The 25609-nt window shown below is 52.4% G+C and overlaps 9 protein-coding genes across 9 annotated transcripts; 4 read left to right on the top strand and 5 right to left on the bottom strand.

The window, feature by feature from the left end:
* The first annotated feature begins 85 nt into the window (after positions 1 to 85).
* STEHIDRAFT_125704 (uncharacterized protein) lies at positions 86 to 825 on the top strand. The gene is made up of 3 exons (XM_007310088.1): positions 86 to 509; positions 573 to 718; positions 784 to 825. Exons 1-2 carry the CDS (start codon positions 251 to 253, stop codon positions 608 to 610), a joined length of 297 nt encoding a protein of 98 aa, XP_007310150.1. The 5' UTR covers positions 86 to 250; the 3' UTR covers positions 611 to 718; positions 784 to 825.
* A 944-nt stretch (positions 826 to 1769) lies between these two features.
* STEHIDRAFT_172410 (uncharacterized protein) lies at positions 1770 to 2785 on the top strand (the record flags this gene model as incomplete). The annotated part of the gene is made up of 2 exons (XM_007310087.1): positions 1770 to 2146; positions 2252 to 2785. One exon carries the CDS (start codon positions 1770 to 1772, stop codon positions 2136 to 2138), a length of 369 nt encoding a protein of 122 aa, XP_007310149.1. The 3' UTR covers positions 2139 to 2146; positions 2252 to 2785.
* A 748-nt stretch (positions 2786 to 3533) lies between these two features.
* STEHIDRAFT_125703 (uncharacterized protein) lies at positions 3534 to 6813 on the bottom strand. The gene is made up of 7 exons (XM_007310086.1): positions 6560 to 6813; positions 6277 to 6492; positions 5578 to 6003; positions 5414 to 5504; positions 5224 to 5338; positions 4954 to 5093; positions 3534 to 4851 (listed from the first exon to the last, which is right to left on the bottom strand). The coding sequence occupies exons 2-7, from the start codon at positions 6423 to 6425 to the stop codon at positions 4327 to 4329; spliced, it is 1446 nt and encodes a 481-aa protein (XP_007310148.1). The 5' UTR covers positions 6426 to 6492; positions 6560 to 6813; the 3' UTR covers positions 3534 to 4326.
* Positions 6814 to 7800: 987 nt separating this feature from the next.
* STEHIDRAFT_67444 (alpha-amylase) lies at positions 7801 to 10532 on the bottom strand (the record flags this gene model as incomplete). The annotated part of the gene is made up of 13 exons (XM_007309924.1): positions 7801 to 7905; positions 8137 to 8161; positions 8227 to 8436; positions 8565 to 8653; positions 8726 to 8729; positions 8817 to 8959; positions 9070 to 9210; positions 9277 to 9389; positions 9468 to 9654; positions 9784 to 9874; positions 9944 to 10145; positions 10262 to 10355; positions 10479 to 10532. The coding sequence occupies 13 exons, from the start codon at positions 10530 to 10532 to the stop codon at positions 7801 to 7803; spliced, it is 1458 nt and encodes a 485-aa protein (XP_007309986.1).
* A 660-nt stretch (positions 10533 to 11192) lies between these two features.
* STEHIDRAFT_125700 (DUF1242-domain-containing protein) lies at positions 11193 to 11865 on the bottom strand. Its single transcript, XM_007310085.1, has 4 exons — positions 11766 to 11865; positions 11583 to 11692; positions 11492 to 11526; positions 11193 to 11441 (listed from the first exon to the last, which is right to left on the bottom strand). The coding sequence occupies exons 1-4, from the start codon at positions 11766 to 11768 to the stop codon at positions 11374 to 11376; spliced, it is 216 nt and encodes a 71-aa protein (XP_007310147.1). The 5' UTR covers positions 11769 to 11865; the 3' UTR covers positions 11193 to 11373.
* Positions 11866 to 12531: 666 nt separating this feature from the next.
* Positions 12532 to 14597, top strand: STEHIDRAFT_172407 (uncharacterized protein; the record flags this gene model as incomplete). The annotated part of the gene is made up of 3 exons (XM_007310084.1): positions 12532 to 12579; positions 12647 to 14275; positions 14356 to 14597. 3 exons carry the CDS (start codon positions 12532 to 12534, stop codon positions 14374 to 14376), a joined length of 1698 nt encoding a protein of 565 aa, XP_007310146.1. The 3' UTR covers positions 14377 to 14597.
* A 16-nt stretch (positions 14598 to 14613) lies between these two features.
* On the bottom strand, positions 14614 to 17077 carry STEHIDRAFT_172406 (kinase-like protein). The gene is made up of 4 exons (XM_007310083.1): positions 16664 to 17077; positions 15623 to 16603; positions 15491 to 15561; positions 14614 to 15432 (listed from the first exon to the last, which is right to left on the bottom strand). Exons 1-4 carry the CDS (start codon positions 16712 to 16714, stop codon positions 14862 to 14864), a joined length of 1674 nt encoding a protein of 557 aa, XP_007310145.1. The 5' UTR covers positions 16715 to 17077; the 3' UTR covers positions 14614 to 14861.
* Positions 17078 to 17872: 795 nt separating this feature from the next.
* STEHIDRAFT_162447 (uncharacterized protein) lies at positions 17873 to 22052 on the bottom strand (the record flags this gene model as incomplete). The annotated part of the gene is made up of 8 exons (XM_007310082.1): positions 17873 to 18984; positions 19048 to 19312; positions 19385 to 19759; positions 19823 to 20408; positions 20464 to 20725; positions 20801 to 21061; positions 21135 to 21709; positions 21763 to 22052. 8 exons carry the CDS (start codon positions 22050 to 22052, stop codon positions 17873 to 17875), a joined length of 3726 nt encoding a protein of 1241 aa, XP_007310144.1.
* A 1751-nt stretch (positions 22053 to 23803) lies between these two features.
* On the top strand, positions 23804 to 25557 carry STEHIDRAFT_135045 (uncharacterized protein; the record flags this gene model as incomplete). The annotated part of the gene is made up of 3 exons (XM_007310081.1): positions 23804 to 23827; positions 23885 to 25093; positions 25159 to 25557. 3 exons carry the CDS (start codon positions 23804 to 23806, stop codon positions 25555 to 25557), a joined length of 1632 nt encoding a protein of 543 aa, XP_007310143.1.
* Positions 25558 to 25609: the final 52 nt, after the last annotated feature.

The raw sequence follows: 25609 nt of genomic DNA, 5'->3' as shown, positions 1-25609 counted from the left end.
TTCTGTGGATGATACAGGATCGTGCCAGAGCTTTCAGAAGCCAACCTCTAGACCGGATCCAAGAGTATCTCATGCCCGAACCTGAAGATGTCGCAGTCTTAATCCCTCCCCTCATGCACCTGGCTTGGATCGTCGATAAAGAACGCATGTTTACCTACGCTTCTGATCATGGAGTCGATTGCATGATCCACGACAACAAAGGCCATCGTCGTAACTACTATGGCGCCGTCATCAGGCCTTGGTATGTTTTATGGAGGACCACGACTTACCGTTTGACGATCGGATCGACGTTGTATACGTCTGCGATGGCAATTTCGATCCGGATCCTACCAAGATTCGTACGAATTTTCAGCTTGCTGTGACCATCGGGACGAACTACCACGGCGCCATATCGAAGGACTTTGCCGCGAAGATTCAGGATCTCGTTGCTCCCGGCGTCAGGCCTCGTTGGTTCTTGGACAGGGATGAATGGACGTGGACAAAGTCACCGGGTCTGGACAAGCTGAGAGGTACGCCCTGGCTCTTTTCTCCATATCTTCTCACTCTCAATTGAGATCGTTCCCCTTTTCAGAAAAGGCCAAGCAGCAACGAGTGCTCGCCAATTCCGTGAACGAATCTGGCAAGCCAGTCGATATGAACGCCGGTTCATAGGCTTCCCGGAGCTCTCGCCTGTACAACCACTCTTGTCGTCATACTTCCATCGTCGCCGCTTCGCTTTGTATGCATCGTTCATCCACCTCGTTACCCATCGCTCATATCAATTGATTATCTTGAGTTGCTCAGGTTTTGGTTTAGCTTTTAAGCCATCGTTCATGTCTGTTTCCCTGTACAACACCGTCATCAATATAGTTTTGAGGTTACAGAAAGTCCTCGCCTTGCAGCGTGTTCCACTACTCTCTGATACGTCTTGGTTCTACACGCTAAATTGTCGGAGACGTTCTATGCCTCTAGTATGTGGTCTAGTATTCTCTCAGATATGTTGACACCTGTATCACAGAAGAAATGTTCTCTGCGCCCTTGAACGTTGTCCTGTTTTCAGAGGAGCTCAAGCAGGAAGCGAGTGCACAACAAGGTAGTGATTAGGCGTGCGCCCCTAGTGCATCCTATGGGTTCCTGCGGGTCTCATGATCACTATCCCGGAGCGTGTCGCGGCGCTGCTACATGAGAGCGTAAAGACGTCTCTATCGTCCCCTTGTCTTCACTCGCTCACGAGACTACAATATGGAGGCACATTTATCGATTCGTTATCTGCTTGTACTCTTTCGTTGACATCGGATCTATCGAAGCCTCTGCTGCCTGTGCGCTTGTTGAACTTCCCACCACACACTTTATTGTTCACGACTTTTTGGGTACCAGCTGTGCCTTATCCTTCTTGAACTTGACCCGATGTCCACACACGACCATTGGCATGGCCTTGCAGGTACGCTCGCTATCTCGAGCCGTGTTTGTCTCCTCTCCCGCCATACCCGACGAACCAAGCAACCAATATACCCCGGTACCTCGGTATGTCGCACCCTCCCACACCATTGTTGTTGTTGCGTTCGGACCTCCCGTCACTCTAATGCCCTGTCCCTTCTCACTCTTTTGTTCTGCACGCATAATCATGCCATGAGCCCTCTCGCCTCCACTTATCGGCCATCTCACTCTGCAAGGCACGTCTTGTTCTCTGCCGAAACGCTGTACGCGCCGAACCGTTTCTTCTGTGGAGTTGCTAAATCGGCACGGTCATAGGTTGGCGAGACAATAGAGGGGTAAACATGCATGTCACTATGCCGCTGGACTATCTCATGCAATTCTTCGCTGTGCGTCTATCGAGACAGTATAAGAGCCAAGCACTCGACGGCGGAGAGCACACCAGCCAAGCAGTCGCATTTGCAGTTCCCTCGCACTCGCACTCACAGCTACCTTCGAGCTCGATCGTATTCACCTCGCTCTCAGCTCTTACCGTCTATCACATTCACCAGCTTCTCAACCTAGCTGCAATGGACTCTTTCACCGACATCCTCTCCGCCTTCTCTTCTTCCGCTTCTGCCTCCGTCAAACCCTCCATCGTCTCGCACAAGACGGAAGAGGAGGTTCAAGTTCCTGTTGAGGAGGAGTCTAATATCTCGAACTCGACGTACTGCGTCGTTGCTTGAGGTCTTTCGTGAGTTTGCTTTTCTCCGCTATCGGGCTCTCCCTTGCTCCCTGCGATACATGGAACGGAGACTTATTAGTCTGTTTCTTTTATTTTGTCCATTTCTTTCTTCAGAAGCAATCTATATCGGTTTGACGGTCACCGATAATCATCCTCGTCGATAGACCAAGACCGTCACCAAGCGACACCCTCACTCACACTCATGTTCTACCCAACAACATCCCATTCCCTCTTCCATCCTGACCTCTCACAACACGCCGCCGCTCTCGTAACACCCTTTATCCTGTATCCATTTCGTTCGACCCACTTCTCGCGGCATCAGTCACGATCCCTCACACATCTCCTTATTCATCACTGTATCCTTGTATCCTTATCACCCTCATCCAACATTCTTTCCTTGTTCTTCTTCCTTCCTCCCTTCAAGTTCCTTCGATAGGATTCCCTTCGAGCTCCAGTCCCATTTAAATCGGGCTTCTTATACTTATTTCGTCTCCTCCGAGTCGGCTTGTAGCTACCAGCTTTCGGTCTTTCGGTTCTTTCGTGGTTCGTCACGCGTCGGCAGCGTATCATTGGGGATTATATATGGCATAACCCACAGAACTGGGGGAGCGCTACCTTCGGCAGCAGCCACCTTGCTTGGTAAATAACTTGCACAAGCACTTCTGGTCTGCTCTATACCACATGTTTTTGAACGGGATTGGGAGTGCTTACGCCGTGCCCGGCGGCCCCAGTCATTGTCAGCATTCTGCGATCCAGTCAAGTTGACTCGAGATTCCTCCAAGGCAAAGCAGAGGCCGATGAACCCAAATGCCAAGGCAGCGAACGGTATGGGCCCTCATTGCATCCGACGGCGAGTTACCCGTCTAGCGCGAGACTGATTTGTGATTACGGTCAATGTTATTTGAACACGATGCTCACAGCACATAGAAAGGTTCCCTGCTATATGATAGAGTATAGTACTTTTATATGGAGGCCCCGTCATTTTGTGCTGGTACCGCGAGTCGCAAAGCCCTATATTTAAACTGCTGCCGTTAATTATCGACAACCCCGTTCAGAACATCAACGTCTGCATTTGAATCGCTGCAGTCACGTCTGGCCCCAGTGAAGGTAGCGGTCAGACCCTCTGCGACGCCACACACTGGTGCCACATAATAAGTCCGCTGTTTGTCCTTGTTTATTTCCGGGACGATTCTGAGGAATTACGGGGGTAGGAAGGACCTTCAAGCAAGGTAATATTAGTCTCCCACAGGCAGACCTTGGTGTTGAAGATAGGGCGTTCAACGTGTCAAGGTAATATACGTTCCTGGGCCTTCCTTTGACGATGGATATTATAATAATGCGTCTGTGGGCACAAGACGAGTTAAGCATGTGTGAACGCTCGTCTGTCTGGACAATGGCGATCATATCTGAGATTGCCACGAGAAATCAACGACATCGACATCGTCTCGGAAAAGGAACAATGCGTGGCCGGGAGGGTAACCTAAGTCACTAAGCGACACAGTATGTACAAAGACGACCGAGAACAGATCAAAAAGAGCAAGAGATAATTATACATGCCATGCACGAAAATAAATCGAAATCGAAATCGAACCCGCAAAGAGAAAGAGAAAGAGAAAAAGGATGTACGCAGGCCTCCAAGTTGAACTTTGGAAGACGAAGGGACGGAAAGGAAAGGACCTATGGAGTCCGAACGCAAGTGTGAGTCTGAGTTACAGTCTGAGTGTAGCTGTCAAGTAGAGTAAGACAGGAACTACGAAAATTCGTGAACCGTGATTCAGAATGCAGAAGTACGAAGTGACTTGAAGTTCGAATATCAATCCGAAAGAGAAGAGGAGGGACGGGGGTGGGGGTTAAAGTATATATACCCGAGTGGACAGTAAACACACTGTCAATGAGAGAACGAATGAATGAATGAAAGAAACCGAAACGAGGTCGACGAGCAGTATTAAACACTGAGCACTGAGCACTGAGCACTGAACACTGAACAACCAGTCCCGACAAAAAGCAGGGCACGCAAACGCGCAAAAAAAAAAACAAGACAACAAACGCACAGATCCCAGAAAGAAGTAATAAAAAGAAAATCCAACAAAACAGTCGCCCCGCCCTCCACCCGTCCTCTAGTCTTACAACCCCCACCACCCATTCCACTCCCACTCCCACAGACTCACCCTCAACACACAGACTCATCCTCACCACCCCCCAACACCCCACCCCATCGCCACACCCACCACCACCACACCCATCCCAACCCCCATCCCTCCACCCATCCTCCCCACGGCCCCATTCGCCCCCACCGACCCCGCATCGACCCAATCCTGCCACGCACTCTGCATCTGCAGCACGAACGCCTGCGATTCTGGACTTTGACTGCCCTCGGAGCCGTAGGCGTCGGGATTGACGACGGGGGTGAGCCAGCCGTCGGTTGTGAAGTGTGCGGCGTTGATGAAGGCGGTTGCGGTTGCTGAGGATGCAGAGGACGCGGAGGATGCAGAGGATGCAGAGGATGAGGAGGTGGAGGCTGAGGAAGAGGAAGAGGTGGAGGTGGCGAGCAGGGCGGACCGACAGGCTTCGGCGTGGGGGAGGTAGGTGTGCGTGTTCGTCATTAGGGAGAGACGGTAGACTGTGGCGGCTAGGAGTGCGGTGGAGGCTGCGTCGTCGAAATTGGTGGATGAGGTGTTGTCGTCGGCGTAGTTCAGGAAGAGATTGTTCGATTGCTGTTCGCGTGCATCCGTAACAAGAGTCAATACCCGTCACAAGAGTCAATGAAGGTGAAGGCAGGTGCAGAGGGAGAAGGGGAAAAGGGGAAAAGGACGTACGATGTTCGCATACATCGCTTTCTGTATGTCCAACACCCAGCTCGTCAGATCCTTCATCTCATCCTTGAACGAGCCCGAAAACTGCGAGTTCTGCATCGTCCCGAGCACGCGTAACATCCCTGCCGCCGCCCATCCGTTGCCTAGTAGCATCCATTAGCCACGCCAAATAACAAGTCAGCATCACGTCAATCAACAATGAGCGTTCACGCGAATAAGAATCAGATGCATGGAGCACTCGGAGAAATGAAAGAGACAGGGGTGACTACATACCGGTCGACCAATGTCCCTCATCATTCGACGCATCGCTGTCATCGGTCCCAAGAAGAATATGTTTCCATAATCCACCCGCGTCGTCATCATTCAGGTAATTCCGGTACAATTTTATCTACGTTCGCCACAAGCAGACATATAGAATTTAGACCACAGGACAATAGATGATCAAAAAGTAGTAAAAACATACCTGATTGTACGCCTCGGCGAGCATGGATTCATTGTTCGTCGTGACTCCATAGTACGCGATGAACGGCGGGACCATATACACCGAATCACTCCTAATCAATACATACACACCTCAGCGCTTCGACCTTTCGAAGAAAGGACCAAGCAAAAAGAATGAAGACGCACCAAAGCTGCACCTGTGCCACCCGATGCGAAATCGCCCCATCGCTCGTCTTCGGCACCACCTCAAACAAATAATTCAACTGATCCGTCGCCGCCCCCGCATAATCCACCTCTTCTTCCCCGTCCTCGTCCCCGCCATCGCCACCCGAACCCAAACCAGTCCAATTCGCCAACAACACCGCAACGCCCACACTCGCCGGATCGCCCGCCGCGCCGTCACTGATAAAGGGCTGCGCGCCCGTCGCATTGCGGTTCGAGAAGATACGGTTGGAGACGACGGAGCGGGCGATGGAGAAGACGGTGGAGAGGGTGCTGTTTAGGGTGGAGTTGAGGGAGGTGGGGGGTGGGAGGGAGGCTCCGGTGGTGAGGACGGAGAGGGAGGGAGAGTCGAGTTCGGTGAGGGTTTCGGCGCGGGTGCCGAGTTCCCAGCTAGACGTAGGGCGGATGGAGGTCAGTCTTTGTCTCTTTTCTCTTTGGGACCTGGAAGGAGGAGGAGGTGTGGCTCGACGACGCCACACTGAGCAGGATAAGACGGGCCAAGAATAGACTGCGCTTCCGTCCGCACTGACAGCCCTTTCACTCCGAGAATTTAGCGCAGAGAGCGAAGCGAATAGAATCCCTCGAGCTCAACGCCCAACCACGCAAATCCCACTCTGCGCTCCCTCCATATCAGGCAATCCCTTTAACCTAAACGGAGCTCACCTGTGCGTAGCCCCAGTCGCGAGATTCTCCGTGATGGCAGCTATCTGTGCATCCGTCAAGTTTTGGGCGTAGCTCCGGGGTAAGAAAGCGCCTGAGAGCGCTAGCAGGAGAGGGATTGCGAGCAGGTGCATGGGACCACTTTTCCGCATCGTTTTCTCAGACGGGTTTTGTTATCGGGGGGGAGAGGGTATAAGTCGTTGATATATCGTGAGAGGTCTGTGAAAGGCGGGCGGGCGTCAGTCTGCGTCGGAGGGTCATTTGGAGAACGATAGGAGATACGCACGGAGAGCAGACGCGCTGAGAGGGGATATACGATGGAGAAGAGCGTCTATGCAACTAGTGACTAGTCTTAGTTTTCAACTACTTCAAAGCGACTAAGTAGCTAGTGAGGATTGGGTCGTGGATGTGTTTCTGATAGAGATAGTGACGGCGGGATAAGTACTACTGAGCGCCATTGGGCTGAGCGTGCATGCCCAGCGGGCCAAGTGAAAAGAGGACGGCCTCGTTGTAGTGCAACGTACCAGAACCGGGTGTACCGAGACCCTCACTCAGTAACTCAAGGTTGGAACGAGAGCGAATTATGACGTGAGGCGCAGCAACCTTGCGTCGGTCTGATCGGATGGCGCGCACTCAGGCTAGTAGGACGGGGTATATAAACGAGTGGAATATCCTGCGATTTTTATGTAAATCAAAAGGATCGCGGGGATGGGCAACTGTTGAAGAGCAAAGGAGCGACGAAGAGGATATGCACGCTTCGAGCAGAATGCCCCGTAGTGCGTCCGCCCCGCACCTTTTCTTAGAGACGGCCATGGTGTTTCAGCGACTCTGGGAAACCTCGCTCATGCCACTGCTGGGCGATCCGTTCGTGCGGTCGGAGTGGCGCGGGGCACGAGCCGGCGCCTCGGAACCACACACCCCGTTCGTTTTTATTGCGGGATTGGCGTCCGTCCCTGGCGCTCGCTTCTCTCAGGCTCGTCCCTTCCCCGCAATTTCGTTGACGTGCCTTCGCTTTGAACCGACTCGGACTTCAAAGCTTCAAAGCTTCAATGTTGATGAGTGCTTTGAATCTATCCTACTGGAGCTGGAGCGAACGCAGCTCTTTTTTTTGCTTGACTTCAGTGAGGTGTTGGTGCGCGGGTACCGTGGGCTTGTCAAGGTAATATTCCACGAGTCCATCAGCACAAGACGACTTCGTACTCGCTCTAGGTCTCCGAGTCTTTGCTTCTCTCGCTGCGGCCCTACCGCTGCCGCGACGGTTCGTTGCATTTCTTGGACGCTCCTCGCTCCTCCTCGGCACCGTCTTCCTCCGGATCGTCCACACCACGGCATCGTAAGACCGTACGGATGTTTCCCGAATCCTACCGCGAAGGACTCCTACTAATACTTGGCTACTGTAACCTCTACATCATCATGTATATATGTACGATAACTATTCTACATAATCCTACAGTCGTCCCTGTGTATTTGCTACCATAATGAATACGATGATCTATCTGAGCATCCTTCCATAACCACAATCTGGAACTACCGCCCATACTCCTCCCTCCCCCTCGCGCCTTCTTTCACCCAAACACTCACGCTCCTCGCACTACACCTAAACTCGCCCCAGCCGTCCTCGCCGATTACGACCTATATCACAATAACACAAAGATACAAGAATACAAAGAATCAGTAATTTGGGAGAGTGAGGAGGGAAATGGGAGAGGGAGCGAGGAGTGAGATGGGAATGAGAATGAGAATTACCTCGCCCTCGTGCCAGCCGAGGATGTCTGTCCATTTTTCGCCGGCGTGGTCCTATCAATTGTAAATCATTAGATATGTGAACTCAACAAGAGGACAAGCACTTGAGGGAAGACGTACCTGTCCAACTTCCATCTTCTTGAACCTGCGAATAAAAAGTGCAATCAGCATCCAACCGCAGCCTCAAAGCAACACACAAAAGAAACTCACCCCTCCTCCCCATTACACACCACCACCGCACACCCATCATGTCCCTCATCGCCCATCCTGACCCACCCCACACAATTCATATGATCCCAATAATCCCTCAGCTCCCCATACGCGAACAGTTTCCGTGCACGTATCAGCTCCGCGAGCTGCGAGACGGGCTCTTGAGGGTTGGGCCCGGAGGTGCCGTAGAGGTCGCCCCAGAAGACGCAGCTGGTTGATTGTAGCATATGGGGTGAGATGGGTGAGGACGGTGAGGATGGTGAGGACGGTGAGATGGATGAGATGGGTAGGAGGGAGGGGAGGGAACAAGGGGAGGAGAGAGGGGGTGGGGGACTTACGGATATCCATCCGGACGGAGAAGGATCAACGCGTAGGCGATGGGTTTGAACACGGGGGAGACCCAGCTCTCGAGCGACTGGCCGACTTGCTACGAACACCCCGGACACACTCATCAGTCTCAAAACCCTAACCAACACAAATACTTAGAAAATCCGCTCACAGTACTACATAAAAGTACCAGTCAGCCAGTCATCCGATGAACAGGTACAGGTATGGTGGAAAGGGAAAGGAAGGGAAGGGAAGAGGCTCACTCGTGGTTATCCACAATCGTGACCGCATCGATCGGCCTGTTCTGCACGACCGTCCCGTCCCAGATCGCGCGCATATCGAAATCTTGGCCTTTCGAGCCCGCTTCGACGAAGTTATAATGCAGCGGCGCGTCGAACACGCTGAACTATCATTTTCGACAATGCCCCGTCAGAGTCAGCATCGGAAAGTGGAATTAAATTGGCGGGAAGGAAATAGGGAGAAGGAGAATATGGATAGAGAAGAGAGTGAACGAACCTGCGTCCCGAGACTGTCCAGATACGCATTCAGATCCTCCAGACTATCCTTCCAAAACTCGCCCACAGCGAACATCTTCGGTTTGTTCGTCTGTTCGCGCACGGTCTTGATGAATTCGGCGATGAAGCCGCTGTCGATGTGCTAGTCATCGATTACCGCATCGTAAGTGATTCGAACACCGGGGGGAGAAGCAAAGGGCGGACAGACCTTGACTGCGTCGAACCTGAACCCTGTCGCGCCTACTTCTTCGATGATCCATTTCCCCCATTTGATGACGTCGTCGCGGGCCTCGGGATGGGAATGGTCGATGTCCGCACCCACTTTATACACAGAGCAGCACGATCATCAACATCAAAAACATATCGCATCGAAAGCAAGAACAAGGGAAGAAAACGCACTAAGATAATCATAATTCTTATTCTCTCCATCCACGCTCTCCGCCCAATACTTCCCATCCCCATGAATCCTGAATATCGCCTTCTTGCCCGACGCGTTGTCGAAGTCCACGCCTGTGAAGTGGTTGAAGTTCCATTTTAGGGAACTGTATTGCTCGCCGCGACCGGGAAAGTCGAAACCTGTCCAGCCCTGGGTGGCGGTGGCGAAGATAGGTCCAATGGATCACAAGAGAACGGAAAAAGAGTATACTATGAGATTGGGTAGTGTTTGGATAGGGGATAGGAGGAGAATGTGTAAGAGAAACTCTGAAAGACGCACCTCGATATCGTACAAGTCACTGGTCTCCTTCGTCCGATCAGCATTATCTACCTCCGTCACCGCGAACTTTTCAGCCCTATCCGCACCAAACCTACATACGGTGTCCGTCAGCATCCAGTATACATATGCATTACCAAAAAAAAAAGCATAACTAACGCACCGATGATTCAAAACCGCATCGATATACGTCACGATCCCATTCTCCTGCGCCTTCTTCACGCACTTCAACAGCTCCTCCTTCGTGCCCCAATGCGTCCGCACCCCGCCCTTCTGGTCGAACTCGCCGAGATCGTAGATGTCGTAGACGTCGTAGCCCGTCGAGTCTTGCCCTGCGGCTTTGGTGGGTGGCGGGAGCCACATCGCTGTTCGGAGCCAGAGTAAGATATGTGTAAGTAACAGGGGTTAAGCATAGATGATGGGAATGAAAATTAGAGGGAGAAGGGGAGAAGGAAATGGAGCGGGGCCGGTGTGGACAGACCTGTGATGCCCATGGAGGACAAATCGTCTACGAGGCCGGAGACCTTGTTCCAATGCACGCCGCCACCCTCGACGTACCATTCGAACGCTTGAATCTACGCACACGAAGAAGCACCAAGTCAGTACCAGCTACCCGCCGTACACCCCCAGCGACACAACTATAAAAATGCTCGGGCGCGAAGAGATAGAAAGGCGGTCCCGTTAATGTTCGGACTCACCATGGTATAATTATGCTTCTTCCCCGAATATGTCTCGTCCGCGTGGTGCGCCATGGTAGGCTATACAGGAGCGGGGCGACAAAGTACAGAAGTGGAAAGGAAGGGAGGAGAAAGTGAAGGAAAGGCGGAGACCGATTTAGGGGACGACTTTAAGGAAAGGCTCACAGAGTACTGATGTGAAATAGAGATGATGTCACAGGGCGATCACCGTCAGTTGGGCAGGCAGACGCTTGCACCTGCTTGCACTCGTCATTTTGTATCTGGAGCTCCGTCAAAGCACAGTCCGATGCTGAGACACTGTTGCATGGTATGCTCGATGGGGCAGGATGGCGAAGCAGATAGAGAACAAATGATAGGGCATACTTGGTTTGAGTATACTCTAAGTGACAGATTCAAGAAATTGAAGAATATGGTCGGGAAAGACAGGTACGGACCAACGTGGGGGAAGCCACGTCAGTGTCAGTATAATGCCTCTGAGTTCACATCGGGAAAAAGGCTCGAATATGGATGTTCACGGGTGGGTATTGGGGTGAGACCAGAGGCGTATGACGGTTGAGTGCGAACAGTTATATGATTCCGGAGGGACACCGTGACCGCCTGTGGTAGACAGATATGTCCAAACTTCATAGTTTAATTAAGAACAGAGGATAGAACGAGGCAAAGCGGAACGTGCAGCACTGCGCGTAACATAAAGCCACTTAATAGGGCAAATGATGGAGGCCGAATGTGTCGGGAGCATGTGTGCAAAATTGTACAAGAAGGAGCGCATCAAGGGGGGATCACATACAGAGTGTGGGTAAGCTCGAGAGCAAGCTCGACAAGCATGGTATATGTCCAAAGGCTCGAACGTCTTAAGACGCCGCATGGTTTGGGGTAAGGACTCGGGTCATGCTCATTATTGCACCAGTATGCGGACTGCCATTGCGATACATGCCAGTGCGACGTATGGTGACAATCTCTCGCCTTTAGGAGACAATCAGTGGCAGTACCATTCACAATGGATTCGAGCGTACCGATGCGTGCAGACATAAAGAATAGACCAAGAAACCTATCAGGGAGTTGAGTCCGTGGTTTTAATGATACGAGACTGCTGACAGAACGCACCCTTCCTTGTTTCTATCTATCAGTCTGGGAGCAACAGCGCGCACGTATGTGCATGTGCAGATCATAAGGAGGATGACCAACAACAACGACTGAAAGTTGAAGAGGGCAGACTGTGGCGGGCATAGAACGATGTATGGCCATGAATAAATATTGGCGAATAAGGAGTGATTGCATTTAGCGCACCATTTATACCACTCTTAACAGCCCAGAGAAAGAGACTATGTCAAAGAGGAAGGCAAGAACGAGATCGTTGATGGTAAGTGAAGCATTCGTGTTGGTCGACACGATGGTCGACACCCTCGCCACTGCCACTGCCACGTGGCCGCGTTGCTGACTTGGGAAGGCTGCTTGCCGGCTGCTGCCGGCGGAAACCTTGCTGAGATTTTTGAGAGTAACTCAGTAAGTACTTGGTCGAGCAGATGATCATCATGAAAGATCATTCGGTCTCCAATTAGCTTTGACTGGTATGACTGCATGTCAGTGAAGTGTTCATTGCGATGTGATGACAGTGGGCATTGCTCGTGAGTTTCGTCTTGATTTCCGCAGGGAACTTTCGAGACTTGGATAAGGCGCAGGTTAGAGACGGCGGTCAAAGCTAGCTCTAATGGTACTGTATAGTCGTCAATATTCCTGAATGAACATTAACCCATCATGATGCGGACATGTATATAAATGTCAACATCAGCGGCCATCGAGCCTGACAAGACCGCCACATTCGCCACACTATTTGGCCTTATTTGCTCCTCAACGCCACGATGCATGCGGGGGTTGCTAATTCTGGCTAACAAAGCAACTCCCCATCCATCTCCAGTCTTTCCTTGGTTCTGACTGTCATCGCCTGCTCATTGGGATCTATCCTGAATCTGCATACGCATCACCTTGGAGGATATTAAAACTCGACATCCCCGATAGCACATTGCTGGCGCATCTACCCTCGTAAGGACGTCCAATGTCTCAAGCGCCAGATATCGACACCTTAAGTTTGGCGGACGATGATGTGAGTCTGTCGTATCCCATCGAGTTCTGACCCAGAGCTCATATGTGTGCAACCTGAGACCGGTCAGATTTCGAAACAAGTAGCACCTTGCTTGTCCCTCGCATTCGAGCTGCTAGCCGAAATCTTCGCATATGTGGTGGATTCTTATCCCCCAGGAGATTTACGATGGACTCCGATTATGCTCGTTTGTCGCCAATGGCACGGTGCTGCTGTCAACAGTCCCAAGCTCTGGGCTACCATCGAATGCCATCATCCCGGATGGATCGCACCACTTCTGAGGCTCTCTCAGAATATGCCTCTCTCTATCTGGATGATCCGAGAAAAGAATTCTCAGCGGTCGGCACAGCCCCTTTCAGCATTACAGCGACTGTCCATGACGTTGGCATCGTCCTCAGAGGACATGAATCGCGTGCAGAGCATCCACATCGAAGACGACTCGGATATCTTTCACAACTCTACCGTCGAAACTGTATGTAACCTCCGCCTGCCAGCTCCTACATTGCGTACATTTCACCTGTCCGCCGAGCGCTCCATGATGAATTTGGACCCCTTTTTGTTTGGCGGAATAACTCCTAGTCTCCGCCACTTTGCTTTGAGGATTGGGCTCGGAATTTCGGCCAAGTCACCCCTACTCCGAAACCTCACTTCTCTTCACTTGGAGGTGACTTCCCACCATGAACCCTGGTCTGTAGAAGATGCTTTGGTTGTTCTGGCGGCGTCACCTGCACTGAACAGCCTTGCTTTGATCGACGTATTCACCAACAGACCCAGTCATACTGGTTTTGTATACCCAGCAGAAGTCATCACCCTGCCCCTGAAATTGTTCTCGTACAGGGCGACGAAGCCAGCGATGCAGCACCTCACGAGAAGGCTCGCCTCATCTTGTCCTACAGTTATAGATGGTACTCTCATTACATCCGAACCGCCCGACTTCATCGCTGGCGACATTCGTCCCTCGCAGGCTAATGGTAGTCTCTCCAGCCTCTTCGTGGGCCTCTTCGGAGAGAATATCCGCACAATCGGATATCCAGAGAGCACCGATCCTCTAACCGACCTTTTAGCCACAGAATCCTCTCCGACTTCGATAATGGATGTCAGAGACCTTGTGGAATTAAAACTCAAAGTTGATCCCCTAGAGACGTATTCCCGTCCATTCCTCTTCGACATCGTACTTCACTATCCTTCGATAGTAAGGTTAGGAAATCTCCAAAACGATGCGTTTCTGGCTCAGATGATCAATACGTGTACATGGTCTCAGATGCAGACTGTCCGTTGGCTCTTCATCAAAGCTAAACGGTCAATTTCATATGACATACCAGAAGAGGCCTGGCGACTCCTCTTCGTTACCATGCCACAGGTTGAACGTCTCAGCATCTGTGCTGAAAAACATGTTATAGAATGTGCGCTAGCTGCACTGTCCCCAAGGGCGGGCCCATCTACCCATGATTTTATGGCAGCCTTCACAGTCTTACTGCCGAACCTCCGGACCTTAGAGCTCGACGTCGAGTTCAGTCGCGATTTCGGCCCCCGAGACCTGGAGAAAGAGCGTCAGCAGTTCGCTGACGCCTGCTTATCCCGCGAAAATTCCCTCTTCAGTGGTCTCTATTTTCGCAGTATGGTATCCGCACCTCTCACGTCCCTCGTCGTCTCAGGCCGAGAAATGCCCGAAAGTCTCTATCAAAATCCGCCTACAGAGGTGTGTTTCCAGCTGGAACCATAAACCCCCCCTTTTTTTTTTACCGTAGGTGTTGGTTACTAAAACGATACCTTCAATAGATGCACAGGGCTGCTTCATGAGGCCCAAGGGTCGTAGGAGCGTAGGACTTTGTGGGATTCTCCCTCGTTGCGGCGATTGCTTTCATCCTCTAGTAGGCTATGGATTTCTATTCCAGTGTCCGCCGTGTTACAGAGATTGTTGAGGCTTAGAAGCGAAGGATACCTTTCTTTCGGCAGTGAAGTCACCGGCATGTTCAGGTGACTAGGTCAACATCGAAGAACGAATAGCCGATAACTGTAATAAGGGAAATAAATACACGGAGTGAACACGTAGAACTCGGTCCACTAAGAAGAGTAGGTAAAATGAAAATGGAGAATACGCGGACGCAAGAAAAGACAAATGTGCTGTAAAAATTGCTAAGGAAAGACACGGGAAGACCGTAGACCCATAAAAACCAGGAAAAACATGTAACAAAGCATCATACGAAACACGATCCAAAACAACACAAATACGGACACGACCATAAACCCTAATATAAAAACTGGAAATATCCGGTATACGTCAATCACTTCCGCTTCGCAAACCATCCCTTCACTTTCTCCATTGCGCGCACAGGACGGCCGCCATCGTTCCCAACGTGCCTTCCCTTCCTTCCTTCATTGTCACTAACGCACTTGGCGGCAAGCTTGCGCGCGAACCACACACGGGTGGCGTTCCTCTTGGTGATTTCGTTCGTCTCAATGATGACGATGGGGGAGGAAGAAGATGCTGAAGTCGAGCTCTTGCTGGAGTTCGAAGAGGTGCCAGAGAGCGAGAGTGTCTCGAATGTGGAGTCCGATGTATCCGTATCGGAGGTGTGTGCTGCTATCGAGGAGGATTCGGAGTCGGAGTCGGAGTCGGTATTGGAATACATCACGGCGAGCAATCGTTCGTGTTTTCTGGTGAGCTCAGCCTCTTCGAGTTTGGCGGTGAGGTCGGGGGAGACGTAGTTCATTTCGCTGTTAGAAGAGATCTCGCCTGAGTCTTGAGTTGCGCCCGTAATGCCCTCGATGGGGAGGGGAGCGTACGAGAATGTCGGAGGGAGGACCTGTGGGAGGGGGAGAGCGATTTCACGTCGTCGGAAAGCATCCCAGTCTCTGTACGAAGAACAGCATGAGAAGGAGCGACGCATAATGAAAGTGCACTTCAACATACACGTATTGAAAGTAAGGAAAGCATAAAACCATGGCCATTGTGGGCCGTGCAAATTGGTTGGGAATCAACATCTGAGCGACCGTGGATCATGAGTAAACAGAACAACGCGTCGTAGAAGAATATCATACATACCATTCGGAGTAGAGTTTGCAGCATCGGATGGACATTGTCTTCAGGCCGGAAGACGGGTCCTGCGAATACCTGCTCGAACAGAGCCACCCGATACTCCTCCATGGTCCTCGCGCCCTGTCCGAACGGCAGCCTTCCACAGAGCATGAAGAAAATCGTGACGCCCAACGCGAACACGTCCGCTGCGCCGTTGTATCCGTCCGAGAAGATCTCCGGAGCCATATGGCCAGGAGTGCCATTCTTCCCAAAGTGCCACTCGCTCACCGACTGAGCGAGGCCAAAGTCGCCGAGGACGATCCATCCACTCGCATCGATGAAGAAATTCTCCAGCTTGATATCGTAGTGACCAATGCCGAGGCTCTGGAGGGTATAGACGGAGAGAACCATCGGTACGATGATGCTGAAGAATCCCGCTTGATCTATTTTTGTGTAGTTGCGCGCGAGATATGAGGCGAGGTCACCGCCGGCGTAAAATGGTGTGACGATGTAGGAGTTCTTCCTGTCGATGAAGCTGGCCACAATGGGAAGCAGGCCGGGGTGTCCGGAGACAACCTTAGATGTTCGCTGCTCCAGTATCGCGTCCTGGAAGCCGTCTGATCCTGGGCCACGATGAGGTATAACCTTGGTAGCGTACATCTCTTGGGTATCGTGGAGCACAGCAGCGTATACGGTCCCGGATGCACCTTTCCCGAGAAAGGCGCACCAGTCAAAGGATGGAGCTGACAAGATGTGAGAGGTGACCTTGCTGGCAGCGAGAGCGGTGACAGTTGTGGAACTGGCGGCGGCGGGAAGTTTGATCGACACGGCCTTGATCATGGATGATGGGCTTTCCAGCGTGAGCTGCTCAGAGTCGAAGGATTTGACATCGGCTGGGACTTTGGTGGCGACTTCTTGACGGGCAGCGAAGGGATACGACCCTGGGAGGCGGAAGTCTTCAGGCTCGACGTGCGTCGCTGAGTCTGTCCAGTTGGTTGAGGATACGAGCTAGACATATGTACATGAGCACACTTTGAACGTAAGTACGAAGTCCTGGAGGGTACTCACCGTGGTCAACGCCGACGTGAAAGCATGCTTGATAGATGCGAAGAGCGACATGTTGAACTTGAGATATTGATCGCGGTTGAGTCGCGATTGAAGCGCAAGTAGTACCGAGAGTAGCGTAAGCTTGAAAGTGGTAGAATTTGGTCGGTAAGGAGAGCAGAGAGATCCAAATCATAGCCATCATATCGACATATCGACATTCAGACTATGTCTTGGACCAGCAGTCATCTTCACAATCTCGCCACCGAGAAACCCACTGGTAGGAGGCCTAGATTATCGTCGACAGAGCTGAAAGTATGAAATCAAAAAAGCCTAGAGCAAAGCAGAGAAATACTGTATAGATGTGGATGGCAGATGAGCCAAGTTGTCCTGCATACATCATGAAGCAGGCTAGGCTGGAAAGTGAGATATTGGTCTCGGAGCGTTTGCGGCCTGTCTCAAGCGAAAGTCGCCGGAGAACTCTCGAGCTGAAGCCATGTATGGTCGCTTTCTAAGGGCCCTACCCTGAATCCCATTGATAATAGTCGTTTCGAGTGGAGCAGCGCAAACGGATTAGATGAAGGTTGTGAACAAAATCGGATGGAAAGGTGGCAAGGCGTGTGAGAAATGTGACCTTCCGCCCGGTAGTTCGGCTCCGAGTGCCACCCCCACAATTGCCACTTCCGAGCGCTGATGCAGCATGTTGCAGCCTGAGCCTGGACTGATCAAACCACAAACCACGAGTGAAAACAAGAGCGAGGATGATATTCGAATCTTTGCGTAAGACCGCTGCGAAGTAATCCGCCACGCTAAAAATACATTCATTTAATATCAACACTGCCAGCAAGCACTCTGTACTACGAGCCGAAACCGTTTATGTATTGTAAGAAGAAAGACGCAGCGAATAGAGAACAGCGAGAAAAGGTCAGGAGCGAGAACGATAGCGAGAACGAGAACGACAAGAGTAAGCACACGAAACACCACCGCGACGTCGGCCACTCTCAAACGACGCAGACAAGGGAGACAGGGACACAGAAACGCTAAGATATGGATAAGGAAAAAGAGGTATAGCCGACAGGGAAGCTGAAGTCCAAGTAAGAGCCATGGAATCTGATACTGCAGAGGTCTGAGAAAATACAACACGGTCGTTAACCAAGCCCATTCATCAAGCGAACATCCTTCTCTCTCTAGCCAACCAGCCAGCCAGCCAGCCAGCTCGGACAAAATCACGGATCAAGCCGCAACCTTGGACGCCTCCTCCTCTTCCTCCTCCTCCTCCCTCCGAGCCATAGCCAGTGACGTTGAAGGAGGTTGAGATGGCTGCAGAGGAGCCACACTGGCGCCTGGATGAGGACTCCCGTGCGCATATACGTTCCTCAACGCATCAGCGATAGTAGATGGACCAACAGAAGGGGCAGGCATTGCAGCAGGAGTCGCCGCAGACGCACTCGTCGAGGGGACGGCGGGCGCAGGAGCTACGGGAGCTACAGCAGGTGAAGGCACCGTCGAAGTGGACCTCGACTGAGTCCGACTCGACGTCTTGCTCCCAATCCCGGTCCCATTCAACCCATCATTGTATTTCGGCGCAACATACGGCTCCTTCCATTGTATCTTCATCCCACCCTGCTGCGTGTGAGCTCTCGACGCAGAGATCGCCTGATACCTCGACGAGGGGAGAGCATACTGTTGACTTTCCGCGGCTGTGGTGGAAGCCGTGGCGGTGGTCCCACTCCGACCGGCCTGAGTCTGCGTCTGCGGGTAGTACGCGGCGTATGTGCTGGATGCCGGCTTGTACGACAGGTACTGCGACTGTTGGTAGGTCATGTACGGCGGGTAGGAGTAGGCCGGGGTGGAGGCAGCGGTAGAAGTGCTCGGTGCGGCGTACGCGGACGTGGAAGGGCTCGGCGCAGCGTAAGTAGAGGTAGAGGTTGGGGTGCCCGGTGTGGCATAAGCTTGGGTGTGGTTGTAGAGGGAAGGGTTATACTGCGAAGTCGAGGCGGTGGAGGAGGGATAGTGTGAGTACAGGTGCGTCCAACTCGAAGGGTCATAGTTGTAGGTTGCTGTAGTAGCGGTGGAGGTGGTCATCCGAGGTTGATACGGAGTATAACTTCGTGGAACAGAGGATGTGGCGTTTGAAGCAGGTTGAGAAAAAGTTGGGGAGGTGGTCGTGGACAGCGTGGCCGATGGAGGGAGCAAAGAGGCCATAGGTGCTTCCGTGTCGTGTGAGGGTGCGGTGGCGGGAGGAGCGGATAGGGCAGGAGGGGCAGGATGAGTATAAGCCGTAGTGCTCTTCGACATTGCCACGGATAGTGAAGGATATGTGACCGGTGGGATATTGTCCCGTCCTAAACGAAGTCAGGATTAGCATCCAAGCCGAAAATCATAAGAAAATGAGCGCAAACCCGTACTTGGTTCAGGCGCTGGTTCCGTTGGCTTTTGTCCAATGTTGAGTCCATCGGTGTTGCCCCAGACCACACTACCCCATTTGAACTCCTTCTTGATCCCTCTGTCCCAGAGCACTTCGACCGAATTGGTTTCCTCCACCACACGTACAAGGGAGACTTCAAAGACTCCCGCGCTGACGCGGACCTTGATGCGAGCCATAGCCTCGAGCGCAAGCAAATCCTTGCGCAGCTTGTCCAACTTACCGACTCTCTTGGCCTCTGTCATCGCCTGTACGACAATATGCGAGGGGGGGAGTAAGTGAACCGGAGGTCAATTAATGAATCCAAAGACTAAACGTACGGGGTTGTGTTGGCTACATAGCAATCTCACTTCCATCTTCTTGACGATCTTCACTACCCGGGGCTCAGGGACATCGACGGTCATAGACTGAAGTTCAGCTGGCGTAACACATCCAGACGGCACAGCATCGACGTCCATCGCGGTGGAGACGAGATCCGGCAGCGGCATCGGCGCTGGCGCAGGTGGCGCGGCTGCAGCGATAGCGGCCGCATCCACGAGAACGACCTCTTTATCGACCTCCTGGACGACTTCGTATACGACGCTTTCCGTACTCCGCGCGCAGGAGATGTGAAAGGCTTTGGGGCATTTGCCTTTCGTGCATTGGATCGGTGCGCCGTGTGCTTTCGATCGTGTCTTCGTGCAAGCAGTGCATTTCTGAAGTCAATATGTTAGTACACTTCAGCTCAGAATACTCCAAAACGAATCACGAAAACGTACGAGGTTCCACCTATCCTTCACTATCGCGTCTACACCGAGCACGACTTTCTTCTCCGTTATCCCGTTTCCATCTGCGCAGGGTACGAAGATCGTATCGACCCATGTCTCCGGAACGACCTTCGCACACTCTTCATGTGCCATCCACTTCTTGAGATCTGCATACGCCGGATGCGAGACGGTCGGTGGATGTTGCACCTCCAATAGGCCGTCTTGATCCGTCGAAACGCAGAGACAGCAGGGGAAGGGCTCAGAATCCTTCGGTCGTGGACCAAGCTTGAGCGTGATCCTAGGAGTGGGTATCGCTAGCGCGGATGCAGGTGTGGGCGCAGGGGCGGATGATGATGTGGAGGCAATGTTGAGCGTGGACGGGGATGAAGGCTTCGTCCTCTTCGGCGGGGATGCAGATTTGGAAGGCTTTTCCTTGTCGTTCTTCTTCGACTTCTTGCTGGGAGACTGTTGGTGGGGTTCGTCCGACTTGCGCTTTCGAGAAAGTTTAGCGGCTTTCGCAGCTTTCTTTGCCTTTGCCTCCTCTTCGATGCGTTCGGCCTCGCGCTCTTGTAATAACTCATCGATATCGAGAGTTACACTGAAAGATCACTGTAAGCGAATATAAGGATATACCAGTGAGACAGAGAACGAACCTATCGTCGATGCACTTGCATGCCTTCGCTTTACGACCAAGCTCTAGCCAACTATCGAGAGCGAAGTTGACACTCTCGGCACAGTTGAAACCCATGTTGAAACCAGCATGATAACCCCGAGGGAACGTGATGACGAACTCTCCCGACTTCTGGACAAGAGTGTTAGGGCGGCATGATTGATTGGTAAGAAGACTGGGCGACGCAAGGTATGACTTGTGTCGCAAAAATTGGTGGCAGCTCTTTGGGCCCTCTGGGAAGAATCCTGGATGATTCGAGCGGAGGAGAATGTAGATGTGAGCGGATGCAGAGCATAACATAAGAAAAGACAAACACATACCTCCGAGTACGGACTCGAGGGCATTTGCGCGTGCTTGAGGGACAGCGTACCAGAACTTGGGGGCGCCGAAGTGGATGTAGTTGATGCTGTGAAGGTCCATATCCTCGACATGCCAGGCGAAGGTCGCGCGCCACATTCCGAAGTATAGGTAAGGCATATTCACGCCAGGAACGCCTCGCTTGTCTCGAGGCAAGATGCGCTCCAGAAGCGAAGGGAGACGCGCGACGTTCCAAGCTGTCGTTTCATTAGTGAAGAGCGAGCCTGGATGAGGTCATGCAGATCATACACGGTCGTGAGCAAGTCATCTGACTAGACGCGAAAAGTTGAGACGCACCAGCCATGTCCGCGCCGTACCAGGCAGACTTGCCGATACCACAGTTCCGCCAATACTGACGTTCGAGCTTCGAGCAAAACTCTGGCGTGTAATCACAAGGTGCGGTGTTGGAAGGTAGCCAGTCCGAGTGGGGGTCAAAGTCCTCAAAGAACGCGGCATCCTTCTTTTCCTTCTCGCTCTGAACCTCCTTTTGAGGGCGACGGCCCTTACCCTTGCGCGGTTTCTCCTCCTCCGATCCCTCGTGCTCAGTGTCGTTGGGCGGGGTCGCCATTGCGTGAGGATGGGACTCCTCTTCGGATTCCTCTTTCGGTCGTGATTCAGCCTCCGTGCTCTTCTTCGTTCTTCGTTTCCGTGTCGACTTTGCGTCCGGCTTTCGTAAAACGACGTCGTCCACTCCGGGTGCTGCATAGTCTGGCTTGCTGCACAGCTCCGCCCACTCGCGCACGCTCATGGCCTTCCGTTTCTCTATGTTCTTCTGGCGGAACAAGCCGCCTTGGCCGTCCATGTATTGTTCGATTGGACTCTTGAGGTGCACCTTGGGCAATTGGTCGCCTACCGCGGGTAGCGCGTCCGACCTACGAATGCGCTGAGCATGACACCAGGACGGAACATGGCGAACGAGACGTACCATTCTTTCGGCGGAATGACCTTGACAATACCACTACGATTACCCCAGACCTCAATCTTGTTCAAGTAACCCTCGAAGTCCTGAAACTCCTCCATGGTGGGTTTGAAGACTGGGATGCCCCGTGCAGCGTTCGGGTCGTCTTCAGGGTCGAGCCATGTCCTGCCTTGTGAGTCTGGGGACGGTGGTAGTGGGACGCCTTCAGACCCATAGAAATGGTCTGGTTGTACGGGTAGTTCAGGTGATGGGGAGCGAGATGGGGTGAGAGAGGGGGTTGGGCTTGAAGGCTCCATGATTGTAGGCTATTCGTGCCTCAAATTAGCACTGTCAAGCAGCTGCTCGATGATGCGGGACGAACTCGAGAAATGTCCCCAGAAACCGAGAATTGTCCTGAGTTCGAGCGCCGCGATGACGAGGGATGCTTCCTCGCTGTTGAGAACGGCGGCGACGACGAGATGTGTGGGGGTGTTGGGGAGAGCAAAGAGTGAAGGGAGAGTGCGATCAAGAGCTGCTTTCGTTCGCGACTCGGCATGCCCCTGCTCCGAGCCACGTGCGGCGGTCCGGCAGCTCGGTCCCGCCACTTCGCGACTGAACTCGAACGGTCGAGCTTCATCCAGTCCGTGATCTGGCTCTGTCTCGTGCTTTTCATTCATCCCCATCTTGCTCGATAAAATATCTGGGACACAGCAAGTCGTTCGACTATCTTTCACGACTTGTAGCCCTTATTAAGGCTCCTGGTACCTACGGCTTTTGGACCTTTACAATCCCGTCGAAATAACCAGGGCCACACCAGCTATCAGGGCCGATAATTTCGTAGCATCGTGGACAGAGGTGTTGAGACTATTCTCCATTTATCGCAATCGACTCCCCATGACGCATTGCTCAAGGTGAGAGTGTAAATATAGGCGCCTAAAACAATATCTTGTCTCCAACCCGAACGTCTATGCTGGCCCCATTATCTGGACTCTTCCCGTTGACAAGAGCCATTTAGCTTCATCAGTGCTTTCATTCTTTCTGGATGCACGCGAGGAATGACGCTCAATAGTGAGGCAAGTCAAAGGAGACCATTCAAGTAAGCCCCCTTTCTCTTTCCTATACACTAGTACTATCATGGTGCGTCTCCACGCACAAAGCGGGCTGTATCAACTGTCTCCAGAATCAGAGAATCTCACCGCATCGATAGCCACGTCGGCGTCGAGTGCAGCGTTTGATCGCGTGGAAAGATGTGATCCATGCCTTGGACAGGACTTCACCGCAATGCCAGGCGCTCATCTTTCCATCTCCAACGTATTTCCAGCACTCCGCGGGCATGGGCGTCTACTCCTGACTCCCTCTTTGCAGTGAACCATAACAGCGACGGTGCAGAGATATAACAAGACTTTGTTTGGCCATTCAGCTGTCGATACTCAGCAAGACTAGGTCTGAAGGTGGTCAAAACCTTTCTCAACGCCACATTTATTTGAGGGCACTTTAAGGTCGCGCCACTGGATCTGTATCCTTATCCTCCGACCTCCGTATCTCGAGTCGGACTATTTCCTCCCAGTAAGTTTGCCAGACCCATTCTTCTAAAGACATGGACATTATGAAGCCCTGGAGCTGGTGTACACACTGCTGCAGGCATTGTCGAAATCTCTTCTCTAATGCCCATCTTGCACCGTCGAGAAGCGCAGATGTACTTTTCTTGGTGGTGCACGATATCACAAGGAAACAAGTTTGATAGGCCGACTACGCTACAAACATAGCTCAGGTACAGGACCTCGCCGGGCCGAACGGATAAAGTAAGAACAGCGCAAGAAAGCCACTTCGAGTCACGTAAGTACGGTAAGTACGTTCGAAACAAGGATGACCGAAACAAAATCAAGGTGCAATGGATTGTAAACGGAGGCGTAAAATGTGATCAGGTAGAAGCGAAGAATCAATAGCGTGCAAAGTGGGAAACACGAGTTCCGGAACTCGCCGGAGGGCCCCAACCCCTAATACTTTGTGCTACCTATACGAGTGGCTCACGCTGATTTCTGACTCTGCCCCCATCATCGCGACAGTTATGGATTCATCTTTCTATGGCACGGTGCGTACATTCCATCTTGATTGCAGGCCAGTTCAGAGAATACTGAACTCATCATAGGCGAACGATAATTCCTACCACAATCGTCCAACATTCGATGACGACTGCGCCAACCTCATCATGGCCTACTTGCCACCTTCGACCCTTGCCACCGTCGCGCAAACCTCTCGCTGGGGCGACCTTCTCGTCGGGCCACATCTTACAAGAGACGTTCATTTGAGTCGCTCCAGTACCCAAGTCGTCGACTTCTGCCGCTACACGCTGACGAAAGGATTGGCCGCCAACATCAAGAAACTGCACATCGAAGGCCATGCCATAGATGAATCGACAGAATGCGCTCGCGCGTTGTCATTTCTCCTCAAACGGACCAGCAATCTCCGATCCTTCTTTCGTGCGACACCCCCCGACTCGACACTCGTGAAGTGGTCGCCTCCTCCCTTCATCAATAGAACATCCACAGAAGAGCCTCCCGAAATCATCTCTGCCCCGCATCCTCTCCTCGTGCAGACCCTTCAATCGCACCCACCTTCGGAACATCCGTCTCTCAGCCTAGTGCCGGCGCCACAGTTGGCCGTATTATCCTTGATGGGCGCTGGCCTCTGCCGCCTACAGTCTCTATCATTGACGACCGATTTCAAAGCATCCTGGAACTTGGAAGTGGACCCAGCTCAATCCCTCACACGACTGCTCGACAGCTTCGCAGACAGCTTGACCGAGCTCACGCTCATCGGTACCCTCCCACCAACACTCTTCGAAGGCACCAAAGATCCTCCCATCCTCCTCCTCCCCCACGTTCGCGGCCTCCGACTCGAGTTTCGGTGCAAATGGTCCTGTCCCACCGACCCCAAACTTTCTCTTCAGCGCGTAGCGACCGTATTTCCCGGTCTACGCCACCTCTCCGCGAACTCCCCCAAGCCCCTCAACGAGCCTAACTTCTCGGACGACTGGCGAGACACACTTCCCGCCGACCTACCACTCGTCGCGCTCAAGACGAGCCAAGACTCGATAGCGAAGTTTGCCACCGTCCAGCTCTCGCATGTCCATTTCTCGACGCCGACGATTTATTCGGGTGGCGATAATGAGTTTGGGAGATCTGTGAGGCCGTTCAAGGCGCAGTTGCGCGGGATCATCGTCGGCTTTCATTGTCATAGGTCTTTCATATCGTTGCTGGAATGGTTGAACGATCTCGTTGGGCATGCCCGGTTTTTGCACCTGTTGGTGGCGATGGAGCTCGAGCCGTCCTGGGGCATCAAGGATTTGACGCAATCTGTGGGTATTCTTAGGCTTTGCTGGCTCAATCATGATGCTCACTAATAGTGTGACTCCATATGTAGATCGCCGACGATATCAATACCTCGACTCTGGCCGACCTCAAATACTTCGCGCTCGATCTCAAACTGCGCTGTCCAGTCTTAGGTGCATCCCCGGTAGACGTCGAGAACATCCAGCGAGTTATCGCTCAGAAGTGGCTTGGTCGAAATTCTTCGCATCTTAGTTCGAACACTTGCGTCTGCGTAGAGACATCTGTCCATACACATCTTCGGTCTTATGACAGGCAGTGGTGGGTAAGGAAACCTGCCGGTGTGTCCTCCTCTTCCAGGATGGAAGTTGACGGCTTGGACGCCGGAGAAATGAGCCTTGACGTTGACGGTGATGGCGACGGTGATGGTTACGGTGGCATCATTGAAGTGGGGAAGGAAGAGGGATTACGGTTGAGGAGAGAGCATATGTGAGTTGCCGTGTCTTATTTTTATTCCAGGGTTTCCTGGTTTTCTGATAGCTCTC

This window comes from Stereum hirsutum (assembly GCF_000264905.1).
Source record: "Stereum hirsutum FP-91666 SS1 unplaced genomic scaffold STEHIscaffold_19, whole genome shotgun sequence".
NCBI classification, from domain to species: Eukaryota; Fungi; Basidiomycota; class Agaricomycetes; order Russulales; family Stereaceae; genus Stereum; species Stereum hirsutum.
This window is presented reverse-complemented; position numbering and strand designations above follow the sequence as displayed.

Excerpts from the sequence above, each read along its gene's own strand:
- STEHIDRAFT_125703 (XM_007310086.1), bottom strand. The coding sequence starts at position 6,425 with ATGCGGAAAAGTGGTCCCATGCACCTGCTCGCAATCCCTCTCCTGCTA. Across the intron at positions 5,339-5,413 it reads TCGCCGAGGCGTACAATCAG|ATAAAATTGTACCGGAATTA; the intron begins GTATGTTTTTAC and ends TGGCGAACGTAG. Across the intron at positions 4,852-4,953 it reads AAGCGATGTATGCGAACATC|CAATCGAACAATCTCTTCCT; the intron begins GTACGTCCTTTT and ends GCACGCGAACAG.
- STEHIDRAFT_125700 (XM_007310085.1), bottom strand. Across the intron at positions 11,527-11,582 it reads ATAGATAGAAACAAGGAAGG|GTTTCTTGGTCTATTCTTTA; the intron begins GTGCGTTCTGTC and ends ACTCCCTGATAG. Across the intron at positions 11,442-11,491 it reads CTTTATGTCTGCACGCATCG|GCGAGAGATTGTCACCATAC; the intron begins GTACGCTCGAAT and ends TGTCTCCTAAAG.
- STEHIDRAFT_172406 (XM_007310083.1), bottom strand. The coding sequence starts at position 16,714 with ATGTCGCTCTTCGCATCTATCAAGCATGCTTTCACGTCGGCGTTGACC. Across the intron at positions 16,604-16,663 it reads TCACGTCGGCGTTGACCACG|CTCGTATCCTCAACCAACTG; the intron begins GTGAGTACCCTC and ends ACATATGTCTAG. Across the intron at positions 15,562-15,622 it reads TGCAAACTCTACTCCGAATG|ATGTTGATTCCCAACCAATT; the intron begins GTATGTATGATA and ends ACGGTCGCTCAG.
- STEHIDRAFT_125704 (XM_007310088.1), top strand. The coding sequence starts at position 251 with ATGGAGGACCACGACTTACCGTTTGACGATCGGATCGACGTTGTATAC. Across the intron at positions 510-572 it reads GGGTCTGGACAAGCTGAGAG|AAAGGCCAAGCAGCAACGAG; the intron begins GTACGCCCTGGC and ends CCCCTTTTCAGA.